This window comes from Dermacentor albipictus, chromosome 7 (assembly GCF_038994185.2).
Source record: "Dermacentor albipictus isolate Rhodes 1998 colony chromosome 7, USDA_Dalb.pri_finalv2, whole genome shotgun sequence".
In the NCBI taxonomy this organism is placed as follows: Eukaryota; Metazoa; Arthropoda; class Arachnida; order Ixodida; family Ixodidae; genus Dermacentor; species Dermacentor albipictus.
The window spans coordinates 135,386,826-135,400,971 of record NC_091827.1 but is presented as its reverse complement, the minus strand read 5'-3'; the positions used below and the strand labels follow the sequence as shown (position 1 = coordinate 135,400,971).

Genomic DNA, 14,146 nt, shown 5'->3' with positions numbered 1-14,146 from the left:
TGGCACTTTGTGTGCACCCTCTTTTTAGCTTGAGTGGGTTCGAACCATTTGTCGTAACAGTAGAGCAGTTTAAAAAAAAAAAAAACATTCGTTATATGTACCTGGAAGCAGTTTCAATAGGCAGGGTCGGCAAATCGTAAATTCACTGAAACATGGTGATTATAACCAATAGATCATTACATCTGGGATCGTTATAAGTGGGTTTGACTGTAGTAGTAAGTTCTTGCTCATATTTTGCAACGAAGTTGCACATTTTTGTTCACCTTGTTCACTAATATACTTAGGAGCATTTGCTTGGCTTGTTTGTACAGAAGAAAAAAAAACTGGCAGATCTCACACACTGTGGGAATCAATGTGCTAAGTGAAGCTTTGGTAACATGACAATGTTGATAAGGTGACCCCAATAATAAATATGTAGTGATTTTCAGAGATGAACGCAGCCCGTAACTTGCTCATGATGGCCATCAGCGGCAATGGCACACAAAAATCTTGCAAAGGTAACTTCTATTCAGGGCAATATTTTCAAGTGATCACTTCTGATGATATTATCTTCAAGAGATTTCATGTGTCGTTACATCAGACGCACTGAAGTAGACAAATGAAAGATTTCTCACACAGTGGCAGATAAGCTGCAGATAAGCTGCCTGGAACCGCATGCTGCATTTGTCATGAGCAAGAACGCAACGTGAGGGCCACAATGAGGCAGCTAATGGTGCCACTGACGTGAGGGCAGGGGAACCAATGCTTCTAGCATGCATGAGGCCATTAGCAAATGCCCGTGCCATACACGGCCATGGCCGATCTAAAAGAGAAGGTGCATACTCATCTGCACCCCCCTCTTAGCGCACGCTTGATCCCGTTACGAAAAGGGAATGTAAGAGAGGTGCATGGAGGGCAACACCATCTGGCGGTTGCGCCACATGACTCAACTCTCCTCTCTCGTGTGCTTCCACCGATAAAAAAAGCATCAGCTTTCTTATACTCGCAGAGAAAAGCGACAGCCACACGTATAATCACAGAGTAGTTCTCAGAGAAAGTTAAGATGAACACCCTCTCTTGAACGCCCCTCATTAGCACAGAGAGCAAGCAGCTGCAACTACGTGGACTGGTTTTGCCACAGGTTGACACTTGCAGTTCACAGATATCACGTATACAATGCTGCGCGTAGTAGTTACTCGATGATGCCAACTAGTAATGCAATCCTGCTGTGAATTTAGAGTGAATATAAGGCACTGCCGAATGCAATACCTTTTTAAATGCTGTAAGAATAAAATTGCTGGTACATGCACACTTCTGCAAATCAAGCTGGAAGTGAGAAACTCACCCAATAATGACAGGGTCTTTTCTTGGCTGCCCTCGTCTGATAGGCTTCGTACTGTTTGGTCCAGCTTGCCTGCAACAGAGCGACACTTGCATTGTGCATTCAACTTAAGAAAGCAAAGCAATACATTTTGCTCATTTAAAACTGCTTCTTTGTTCGTGGCTGAATAAATTAAAATGTTAGTATAATCCATGGAAGTATTTTTGCTGGCTAATGTGAGCATATCAGTAGCAAGAAAAGAGTGAGAGTTAATGATAGAGAAGTGTGTGATGGAATGAGGATGGCAGCAAACATCGAAAAATTGTGAAAAAAAATCTCATTATGTCAATGTATGGTCTCCTCTTCAATGATCCTTTTTGTTCTGTTTTGGTGCCTCCGTTACTAGACGTGGTCACAGAATTGCTAACACCACGATGGAGAATTTTTTTCCCAGATCTCAGCACTAGTGTCCTTAATTTGATCATTTTTCTCTATTTACTCTTGCTTGTTGCTATGGCTCTTCCCGCGGTTTCCTTTTCCTGCTGATACCAATTGTATTTTCCTCGATTTCCTCTCTTTTTCTTTCAGATTTGCATATTTCAACTGCCAATGCAAAACCCTGAAATCACTGCACATGCTGCCCTGTTCTTGAAGAATATCCAGAAGCAGGTATGAGCCACTGTTTCTGAGGACAGTCCGAGAGATGACATGGTTGTGTGGGGGAGGCAACAATACGGAGACTGGCTCTGCTCTCATGCAAGAAAGATCACTCTGGTTAAGGTAATGATTATGAGACGTCACACGAGACATCAGCAGTCTTACAGCTGTTCAAGCTCGCGTAGCCGTAATTGTGTCTACGCCCCACATAGTTCAGCAGATTCTCAACTACCAGGACAATAATGCTTCGTCTTCTAAGCCAACCACTACCAATATTGGTAAGCAAAATGCCACATGCACCATGTGGTCACTACTGACACATGTCACGATGTAAGTGCTGTAATTGAAGAACAACCAGTCAAGGTCTTTGAGGCAACCTTTGATGAACTGCTTAGAAAATGCCACTTTTTAGGCAATTTTAGAGTGTTCGCAATGTGCAAGATGTGCTTTAGTCATTGATAATGATGACAATCATCATCCAATTACATTCCCAGTAGAAGACAAATGTGATCTCCAAGTACTCTGTCCTCGTATCAATCAACTGTACATCATGCCAGCAAAACTACACGTCTCGACTGCACTTTCCTCCATATAGCTGTTGTGATTTTGTTACTCTGACGTCAGTTTCATACCTTACATGACCTGCCCAAGTTTGTTTATTCACATTAATTAAAATATTAGCTACCCGGGCTTCCTCGCTAATGCACGCTTGCATCTCATGGTCCATTTTGATGCAAACGCATCAAATGGCCCATTGAGTGAAAAAGCTGGCGTATGCCATCTGTAGCAGTGTAACGGCAGGTAAATTCGCATTGGATGTAATGCCATGTTACAAGCACGTTTCGACGGAGCAGAGCGGGTGACAGAGAACACCTGCTGCCAAGTTAATGTGCCAAGTGTTGCGTGAGAGAAGAGGACATCGCCGCAATGCCACGTCGCCCTTGCTCTCGCTCTAATGAGCCGGTGTCCAGTCCATATATATATATATATATATATATAAATATATATATATATATATATATATATATATATATATATATATATATATATATATATATATATATATTGTAATGAAGAAGAAGAGCACAGGAACAAGGCCAGCCAGCCGGATCGCCAGTGCTTGGCACGAGTTTGAGCCATTCGAGCTACCAGCTGTTCCTGCTCTGCGTCACCTGCCTCCCCGGTTACGAAGAGACGTTACCATAGGAACTGTTCAGTGCACCCATTACAATTGGTGGAAGGTGCGGGGTACTCAAGAACATCTACACCCTGGAACTCCGGTCTCGGACTCTGCCTTCCGCCATGCCTGACTCTCGCCAGGCGACGCCGCCGTCACACCCCGTTGCCTGCTCTGGCGCTGTCCCGCAACGCCATCCAGCGGTTTCCAGCGGTACGGACGAACAGGACGTCAATGACTGGTTGGCTACGTACGAACGGGTGAGCTTGCACAATCGATTGGATGATACCACCAAGTTAAATGCCGTCATATTCTACCTAGCGGGAGTGGCTCACCTGTGGTTTAAGAATCACGAAGCCGACTTTCAGTCCCGGTCCGCGTTCAAGACCAGTTTCGCTGCAGTTTTCGGTCGCCCTGCCGTCCACAAGTTGCGCGCCGAGCAGCGGTTGCGAGAGCGAGCGCAACAACCCGGTGAAACATTCACCTGTTACATCGAAGAGGTTCTCGACCTGTGCAAACGTGTGGATGCTTCTATGCCCAAAAATGAGAAATTAAAGCACATTTTGAAGGGCATCGCCGATGACTTTTTCAAATGTTGATCGCCAAGAGTCCGCGCACCGTAGCAGAGCTCATAAACTTGTGCCAAAGCTACGACGAGTTGAGAAGGCAACGCGCTTTGACCAGGCGCCCCTCAGTGGCTGACGAGGCCCTCTCTTCCATGACCGTCCTCCCTGATCGCTCCCCCCTGCTCACACAAATCCAAGCTTTCGTGCGGGAGGAAATTGCACGTCAGATCTCTCTAATGCCCTTTGCTGAGCTACCCCAACGGCAGCCGCTGCCTTCACAGCCTCCTACACAGCTCGCCCCTACGCTCCGGCGGGTTATTGAAGAGCAAGTTGCTGAGGCCCTACCTATGCAGCATCAGCAGTACCCTGTCGCCGCACCACTTACCTACGCAACCGTCGCCGCGCAGCCTCAAGTTGCTGAGGCTCTACCAATGCAGCATCAGCTGTACCCTGGCGCCGCGCCACCTACTTACGCATCCGTCGCCGCGCAGCCTCCTCGTCAACCACTCGTTGCGCTACATCCACGGCCGCTGCCACCCGTTCGTCATCGCGTTCATCGACCTGCACCTGAGTTTGCTAATACTTGGCGCACACAAAACAACAGGCCCATATGTTATGCCTGCAGTATTCCCGGCCATGTTGCACGACTCTGCCGCCGCCGCATGCTGCACTCTGATGGGTTGGTGCCGACGTGCAACCTTTTCAAGACACTTATCTTAGTCGGCAGTCGAACAGACCACCAGCCGAGCGCCCGGTCCTTCCACGTCGTTCGCCTTCCCCGCGTCGCCACTCGTTATCCCTCTTGCGTCGGCGCCCTTCACCCACGCAAGAGGAAAACTAAGCGCCGCAGTTCAGGAAGCAAGAACTGCGTCGCCATCGATCTGTACAAGTCCTCCATTGTCGCCTTCGAACGTTGTCGATCTAACTGTGGACGGCCTCCCTACCGTTGCGCTAATTGATATTGGAGCAGCCGTGTCTGTCCTAAACGAACGCCTCTCTCGCGCCTTACGAAAAGTTACGACGCCACTTTCTGGGTTTTCTCTTCGCACAGCAAGCGCCCAGCCAGTGCAGCTTTCAGCAGCTTGCACAGCTAGAGTTGTTATTCAGGGCGTTCTCTATAATGTGGAGTTTGTGGTTCTTCAGTCCTGCTCTCAGGACGTGATACTTGGGTGGGACTGTCTTTCGCGAAATAACGCCGTCATCAATTGTGCACGTGCTGAAGTCGAATTATCGCCTCTGTGTGACGTACCCCTAGTCGGCGCCACATCTCTTCCCGCTAAGCTAGTCCTTCGGGAAGACATCACCATACCGCCGTACTCGTCTGCCATTGTTCCCGTCTTTTGTGGCGCTGCCTCTGGAGGCACTGTCCTCTTCACTCCTTCAGAACTCTTCATAACCCGCAAAGATGTTCCCCTCCCTTTCGCCACGCTTGACATTTCAGCCGGACTCAGCGCCATCGTTGTCTGCAATCCGCCTCCTACAGCCGTGACGGCTCTTTGCGGTGAAGCACTTGGCCATGTTCAGCCTCTTGATGACATGTTTATAACGGACGTGCCGGACGCTTCGTATACAGAGCTCACTGACTTCTGTGCACTTTCCACTTCTGCTCCGCCATCAGGTGACTTATTCACACCATTCATTGCCGATGACCTTACTTCCAAGCAGCGCTCCCACCTTCTTCACCTGCTTGACCAGTTCCGTTCTTCTTTTGATGTCGCTCAGTCTACTCTGGGTCGCACGTCAACCGTCAGCCACCACATCGACACTGGCTCCAACGCGCCATTGCGGCAGCGCCCGTACCGCGTATCCGCCAAGGAGCGTCAGGTGATCAGTGAGCACGTGGACGACATGCTTCAGCGCGGCGTCATTCGACCTTCCAATAGCCCGTGGGCATCACCGGTGGTTCTTGTCACAAAAAAAAGATGGCTCCATTCGGTTCTGCGTCGATTATCGCCGTCTCAATAAGATAACGCGCAAACACGTATTCCCTCTACCGCGCATTGACGACGCTCTGGACAGCTTGCAAGGGGCTAAATTCTTCTCGTCGTTGGACTTACGCTCGGGCTACTGGCAGGTCCCGATGTCAGCAGTTGATCGCCCTAAAACTGCATTCATTACGCCAGATGGTTTATACGAATTTAATGTGATGCCATTTGGCCTATGCAATGTGCCTGCTACGTTTGAACGAATGACGGACAATATCTTGCGCGACCTAAAATGGAGCACGTGTTTGCGTTACCTCGACGACATCGTTGTGTTCGCCCCTGATTTCAGCATGCATCTTCGCCTTAGGTAAGTGTTGACGTCCTTGACCAACGCAGGCCTGCAACTGAACCTGAAAAAGTGCCAGTTCGCCGCGCGCAAGCTCATGATTCTGGGTCACGTCGTATCACAAGACGGCATTTGCCCCGACCCATCCAAACTTCGCGGTGTGGCAGAATTTCTGAAACCTAAGACACGCAAAGAACTTCGCGCCTTCATCGGCCTCTGTTGCTACTTCAGACGCTTTGTTCGTAATTTTGCCTCGATAATATCACCTCTCACACAACTCTTAAGTGGCGCCAACGACCTATCCTCCGGGTCTCCTGCATGCGACACCGCGTTCGTGACCTTACGCCGTCTCCTGACGTCTCCGCCTATACTGCGGCACTTCGACCCCACCGCCCCAGCTGAAGTGCATACCGATGCCAGTGGTATTGTCCTTGGCACTGCCCTTGCGCAGCGCAAGTCTGGCTACTCCGAGTACGTCGTTGCTTGCGCCAGTCGTGCGCTGACCAAAGCGGAACGCAATTACAGCGTCACAGAAAAAGAATGCCTGGCCATCGTTTGGGCACTCGGGAAGTTTCGCCTTTATTTATACGGCAGGCCTTTCCATGTCATTACTGACCATCACGCCCTTTGTTGGTTATCCTCTTTAAAAGGCCCGTCTGGACGCCTTGCCCGCTGGGCTCTGCGCATTCCAGAATACGACATACACGTCATATACCGCTCAGGTCGCAAGCACACTGACGCTGACGCTCTGTCCCGCTCTCCGCTGCCTGCCGACGCGGCCTCCCTTTCCACCATTGAGGCGGTATCCTCGGTCGACATCGACACGTTCGCATCAGAACTGCGCAAGGATCCTTGGGTGGCCTCTCTTTTGGATCTCCTTTCTGGCTCGCCTGCATCCCCCATCTCCCGCTCCCTGCGTCGCCAGGCTGTCCACTTTGCTGTCCGGGATAACCTCTTGTATCGACGGAACTACCAGCCCTATGGTCGCCAGTGGCTCCTGGGATATCCCTAAGACTTTGCGTTCCGACAGGTGCGCGTCTTTCCATACTGACCCACTATGTGCACACGCAGGCGTTTTGAAGACGTATAAGCGCCTCGGCAACGTTATTACTGGTGCGGAATGTTTACTTTTGTCCAAAAGTTTGTCCGCTCGTGCCCGCAATGCCAACGCCGCAAATCTCCGCCTTATCCAGCCCACGGATTATTGCAGCCGCTTCCGTGCCCTGCTCGTACCTTCGACCGTGTGGGAATTTACCTGTACGGGCCGCTACCACTAACACCCGCTGGAAAACGATGGATTATTGTCGCAGTTGACCACCTTACACGCTATGCCGAAACCGCTGCTCTACCTGCAGCGACCGCCAGTGACGTTGCATCCTTTCTGCTCCATCGTTTCATTCTTCGTCATGGCCCACCTCGGGAGCTGCTGAGTGATAGAGGCCGTGTGTTTCTGTCGCAGGTGGTTGAAGCTCTGCTTGCTCAATGCCGCATAGTTCACCGGACCACCACGGCGTACCATACTCAAACTAACGGACTTAAAGAGCGTTTCAATCGCACCCTTGGTGATATGCTCGCCATGTACGTTTCATCGGAGCATACAAACTGGGACATCATCCTCCTATTTGTCAAGTACGCATATAATAAGGCTACAAAAAGTACCACAGGATTTTCTCCATACTTTCTTCTCTACGGTGGCGATCCTTCCCATACCATCGATACGGTTTTGCCTTATACACCAGACGCATCAGAATGTGCTCCCGTTTCAGCCGTCGACCGATACGCCGAGGAATGCCGTCAATTAGCCCGAAAGTTCACCTCCGCTGACCAACAACGACAAAACGCCAATCGTGATGGCGATGCTACGAATCCGAACTTCGCTCCCGGCACCCTTGTCTTGTTGTCCATGCCTTCTACCACGCCTGGACTTTCGACAAAACTTCTCTCGCAGTATGATGGACCATACCGCATCGTCGAACGGACCTCTCCCGTCAACTATGTCATAGAGCCGCTTACATCGACATCAGACAAACGCCGCCGTGGACGGGATGTTGTTCACGTGCGCCGCCTGAAACAATTATATGATGCGCTCGTCGCTACGTCGTAAGTCGCCAGGATGGCTCCGCTTTTGCACCGGGGGTAATTGTAATGAAGAAGAAGAGCACAGGAACAAGGCCAGCCAGATCGTCTCTGCCATGCCTGCTGTGCAACCAGTGGGCCAGCCGGATCGTCAATGCTTGGCACGAGTGTGAGCCGTTCGAGCTACCAGCTGTTCCTGCTCTGCGTCACCTGCCTCCCCGGTTACGGAGAGACGTTACCATCGGAACTGTGCAGTGCACCCATAGTGCACCCAAACCACCAAAACCCGAAGGACTGCTCAGAAATGTTCAATTGGTCACTAATGTGTTCGCATTCACAACTCATAACAAGTGCTCAGGTGCACTCGGATTTTTCAATTCATTGCTTGTGGAGACATGCTTTAAGGGGCACTAAAAAGAGTCATTAACGATGCTCTGCAATCTTTGAGCGTAGGTAAAGAAAGCACACTTTAAGTGTGACGATGCTGTGCACTGGATGCTGCGTAAGTGTGACGTTTAGTTTCCTTGTCTCCCTGTTCAATTACCTCTGATCTGTAGACTCCACTGTCATTATTGGACCACCTGGCATCGTGCATGGTTCTGTGCTTGACACACTCGCCGTTTTATACAATAATTAATTTATCTTAAAGTAAACACTAGACCAACCAGAAGGCCAGCAGAAAAAGCTTCCCGTAGTGACAGCTTAACTACACCACAGGCCCTCACCACAAAAGAAACTCGGTGATACGATCTTCACGGGAACTGGAAAATAAAGCATATAATCCGAAAATCATATTATCTAAAGCAAGGCCAAAATGTATGAAAATAGGCATACTCGGCGACGAACTGAATAGCAAAGGGTCGTGAGGCGCCAAGCGATACTTTTCCGCATAGTGTGTTATGCAGAGCAGCACCGCTCGATTCCACGGAGCCGCAGCCAACACGCTTTTATTCAGCAATGTTGAAATAGCTCGTCAGTTTGTGCTGAACTTTCTTCTTTTTAATGTTAGTAAAAATGTTCTTCTGGAAATTAAAGAAAGAAGCTGTGGCGTTTCCTGTGAACAGCGGTGCACCGCCCGTCGACGTGGCTGCACTGCTGCAGCACCCCCGGTGGCGTAAGTTTTTCCTCCAGTGTGGCTGCGGCCTAACACGTTGTTCACGGGTCATTGGAATGTTCTTTAAGCTGGTGCACCTGAATATAAAGCTGTGAGCTTTAGAACTACCAGTAAAAGCCCACTTCTGTGGTCGTATTAGCCAATTCAAGGTGAAAAGGCAATTGCAATAACCGTATAACAATATATATGTCCTACGGGGCGTTGGCCAGAAAAAGAGGGAGACACATATTATCCTGAAAAACGTATTAAGCAGAATCATATCGTCGAGATTCCACTTACATTGGCGACTTTGTGGATTAAAATGTTTTGACAATAGATCCCACAACCAGAGTAAAGTAGACAGTATCTGTTCACCCTCGGTATACGTCATCACTCTCAGACAGCTGTTTATCACTATAAACCACAACATGTCCTCCATGTGCACCACTGCAATTGATATTCTGTTTCTTGAATGACTCCGCAACCATTGTGAACTGGACAAAGCCTAAACTAGCCACTCTGCCAGTTATTCATGCAATGCTAGATTCCAACATGCCGAAAACATGTGACTTTACTGATACTACCTAAGCACTTAAATTATTATTTTATTTAATGAGGTTTCGTAATGAAAGTGGTATGTAGTCATTGGCAATGTACAGTTGAACTTGGATATACCAAACTCGGATATATCGAATTATTGTCTATATTGTTACGTAGGAAGACACCGACGAAAAGCTATTTACAAGTGTATTTACAAGGCAATACGCAGCAGTTGACCAAGAGGCAACAGCCCGCGCTAGCTTCCAAACGTCATCTTCGTCTTCTTCCTTCTCGGCTCTGTGTCATTGGGAATACTACCCCGTAGCACTACCCCCGGCGGCAAAAGCGCCGTCCCGGAGCGACTAAAGGCTGGACTCTGAAGCAGTGTAGTAGCTCTTGAGCCTACTGACGTGCACGACATCACTAGACGCCAGAGTAGATGACGAGGTTGAGCTCACAGGAGCGATTTCATAAGTCACAGGCGTCACCTGGCGCAGCACGCGGTATGGCCCTGTGTATCGCGAAAGGAGCTTTTCGGAAAGTCCAACGTGACGACAGGGCGACCACAGGAGCACGAGTGCACCAGGCGAAAACTGTACGTCACGGTGGCGGGCGTTGTACTGACGCTGCTGCGTGGTTTGCGAGTCCGTCAGTCGAGCACGGGCAAGCTGGCGTGCATGATCGGCGAGGGCGATGGCGTCGCGCGCATACTCGGTTGTTGAGGTCGCAGCAGGAGGAAGTACCGTGTCAAGGGGCAAGGTCGGTTCGCGACCGTAGAGTAGATAAAATGGAGAAAATCCGGCGGTGTCGTGCCGGGAAGAATTGTAAGCAAAGGTGACGTAAGGAAGGGCAACGTCCCAGTCGTGGTGGTCCTTCGAAACGTACTTGGACAGCATGTCGGTAAGAGTACGGTTTAAGCGCTCTGTCAGGCCATTGGTTTGAGGATGGTATGAGGTAGTCAGCTTGTGTTGAATAGAGCAGGAACGCACAATGTCGGCGATAACTTTCGAGAGGAAGTTACGACCACGGTCAGTAAGCAGCTGTCGCGGGGCGCCATGCACTAAGATAATGTCACGCAAGAGAAAGTCCGCGACGTCAGTGGCGCAGCTGGTAGGGAGAGCCCGAGTGATAGCGTATCGGGTGGCCTAATCAGTCGCGACGGCTACCCATTTGTTCCCAGAGGATGACGTGGGAAAGGGACCGAGGAGGTCTAATCCAACACGAAAAAACGGTTCCACAGGGACGGTGATCGGCTGGGGATGACCGGAAGGTAGCACCTGAGGCGTTTTCCGACGCTGGCAGGGATCACAGGCAGCAACATAGCGTCGGACGGAGCGAGCAAGACCAGGCCAATAGAAGCGGCGGCGGACGCGGTCGTACGTGCGGGTTACGCCAAGATGTCCTGCAGTGGGTGCGTCATGCATTTGAAAGAGCACAGTCTGTCGTAGATGTTGTGACACGACAAGAAGAAGAGCAGGGCCATCAGGGAGGAAGCTCCTTCGGTACAAAATGCCGCCCTGGAGGACATATCGGCGAACGGATGCGTCGGTAGGTGGAGAGCGCAGACGCTCGATGAGTACTCGCAGCGATAGGTCTCGGTACTGCTCATCGGCGATGTTAGCGAAGGCAGACACAGAGAAAATGCCGTCGGCGGTACTACTGTCGGCGTCGTCAGGCTCGTCTACCGGGTAGCGAGACAGGCAGTCAGCGTCCTTGTGTAGTCGGCCAGATTTGTAGGTGACAGCGAACGAATATTCTTGGAGGCGTAAGGCCCAGCGACCAAGTCTTCCTGAAGGGTCTTTCAATGAGCATAACCAACAAAGCGCGTGATGGTCTGTGATAACGGAAAAGGGTCGGCCATATAAGTATGGGCGGAACTTCGCAACCGCCCAAACTAGGGCCAGACACTCACGCTCAGTGATGGAATAGTTGCGCTCCGCGGGCGAGAGGAGCCTGCTGGCGTAAGCGATAACACGGTCGTGGCCACGCTGGCGTTGTGCCAGTACTGCGCCAATTCCGTGACCGCTGGCACCAGTACGGACTTCGGTAGGCGCAGAAGGATCGAAATGGGCCAGAACGGGAGGCGTTGTGAGAACGTCGATTAGATGCGAGAATGCAGAGGCCTCGTTAACGCCCCACTGGAAAGGGGCGTCTTTTTTCAAAAGCTCGGTTAGTGGTCGTGCTATGGCCGCGAAATTTTTCACGAAACGGCGGAAGTAGGAACAAAGGCCGATGAAGCTGCGCACATCCTTGACACACTTCGGAACAGGAAAGTGCGTAACAGCATGGATCTTGCCTGGGTCCGGTTGCACTCCGTTCGCGTCAACGAGATGTCCAAGGACGGTAATCTGGCGACGGCCGAATTGGCACTTCGATGCGTTGAGTTGCAGACCGGCTCGACGAAAAACGTCCAGGACTGCTGAGAGGCGCTCGAGGTGCGTAGCGAATGTTGGGGAGAAGACTATAACGTCGTCCAAGTAGCACAGGCACGTGGACCATTTGAAACCGTGAAGAAGGGAGTCCATCATGCGTTCAAAAGTGGCAGGAGCGTTACATAGGCCGAACGGCATCACCTTGAATTGATAAAGACCGTCGGGTGTTACAAAGTCAGTCTTCTCGCGGTCGAGATCGTCCACGGCAATCTGCCAATAGCCGGAGCGAAGGTCAATAGAGGAGAAATAGCGAGCACTGTGGAGGCAGTCAAGGGCGTCATCAATCCGAGGTAGGGGATACACGTCCTTTTTGGTAACCCTGTTAAGGTGCCGATAATCCACGCAAAAGCGCCATGAGCCATCCTTCTTTTTTACCAGCACAACCGGTGACGCCCATGGACTGCATGACGGTTCAATAATGTTCTTGGCAAGCATTTTGCGAACTTCGGTGTGAATCACTTGACGCTCAGCCGGTGATACGCGATACGGGCGGCGATACGGGCGGCGGGTCCGATACCAAACTCGATGTGTGCCACCGAGGTAAAAGACGACGTTGGCGAGCATGATAGTTGGGTCCCACCGGTTATTGCGGCTGACGTGTTCGTAAAGGCTGATCCAGTCCTCGACGTCTTCCCCATCTTTTGCCGAGAATACGCCAGGATCACGGGGAGCGGAGAGGGTGATGTACCGTTGTCAGATGGGAGGAGGACTTGGCACCTTTGAAGGCACCGCGTCCATGAGCATACATATCTCATCAACCCATCATCATCCGATACGTCGACCCCGGTACTCCCCCACAACCCGGGTTGACTGGGTGGGGGGACTTGGTTCGGGCCAACGGTCCTTCCCGGACAAGGGGGCTGTTGTGGTGCAGCAACACAAAGTTACCGCACGCAACACACAAACAGCCATGCTGGTCGTACAGGACTCGAGCCTGACTGACCTTCGGACTGCCTCGGCGCAAAAGAGGCCAAGGCATACAACCATGCAGAGCACCAAAGCCGTCCGCGGAGCAGCGCGACCAACCAAGGGTGCGCCGCCACCGGTTCTAGCTCTGGGTTCCACTGAACCAAACAAAACCCCGTAGATCGACTGGCGCACACGGCCGAGTCGAGCGACCTTAGGAGCATGCATCATAACTTAATGGAAAGCTTTCCGCCTGACTCATCAAAAATTACCGCAGGACGGGCCCACACTTCGAGAAACTTCTTCTCGCCCAAGCGGTGCCGCTCCCGGGTGAGATGGAACCAGACCTCCTTCCGTGCTTTCGCAAGCACTTCGTGAAGGCCCGGCGCCCTCCCCCCGAAAACTGCATCGCGGCGTGCCAACCAAACTTGGTAGGAGCACTCAGCGAGGAGAAGCACGAACTGGTTGACCGCCTGATTAGGCAAAGGGTGCAAAAATCGGACTGTCTGATAGGGAATGCCTGGGAGATTAAAAAGACTAGCAATCCTACGGAGAAGAGCTGCAGGAAGCAAACACTGCGCAAACGCATGAACCGTGTCCTCACGAGCGCCACAGAACGGGCACGCTCCACGAACCGGGACGGCTGTGAAGGGCCTGTAGCCCAACGGCAGGCACCCTCGCGCCAGGCGATACATGAAAGTGGCACGCCTAGCGTCGAGGAAACTGGCCGTGATGAGCTTCCAGTTTGGCCTGTGAATGGACAGGTCATACATATGGCAATGCGGGGGGAGGCCTGGGGTGAGGATGTCTACTAACTCTTGGAGTGGAGTTGAAACTACGTCGATGTCGGGGCGAACCGTGCGGAGGCTGACCAAAGAGTTGGCAGCCGCCGCATAAATGGTGGATGGGGTTCCTGAACGAGGAGCACAGTGGGAAAATGTGCTCTGCGAAAACAAGCGGAGTCGGGTGCTAAGGAAAAACGAGGTAAAGCTTCGAGTCAGGAGCATATCCGAGTTAAGGGCGACCTGGGTCCATCTGACGTGTAGTGCGGTAGCCACGATGCCCAGGTCGGGAATTCCGAGTCCTCCCTTATCCCTGGGCAGCTTGAGCACCCGCCTAGCTACACAA

The 14,146-nt window shown here is 51.3% G+C and overlaps 1 protein-coding gene across 3 annotated transcripts in view; it reads right to left on the bottom strand.

Moving 5' to 3' along the window:
* The window catches only part of LOC135911545 (1-phosphatidylinositol 4,5-bisphosphate phosphodiesterase classes I and II-like), a 590,731-nt gene that overhangs the window by 157,427 nt on the left and 419,158 nt on the right, over positions 1-14,146 (bottom strand). For all 3 annotated transcript variants that reach the window (XM_065443866.2, XM_065443867.2, XM_065443868.2), the window contains one exon: positions 1,325-1,393. In XM_065443866.2, coding sequence (XP_065299938.1) covers positions 1,325-1,393 — 69 coding nt within the window. The remainder of the gene's footprint in view (positions 1-1,324; positions 1,394-14,146) is intronic.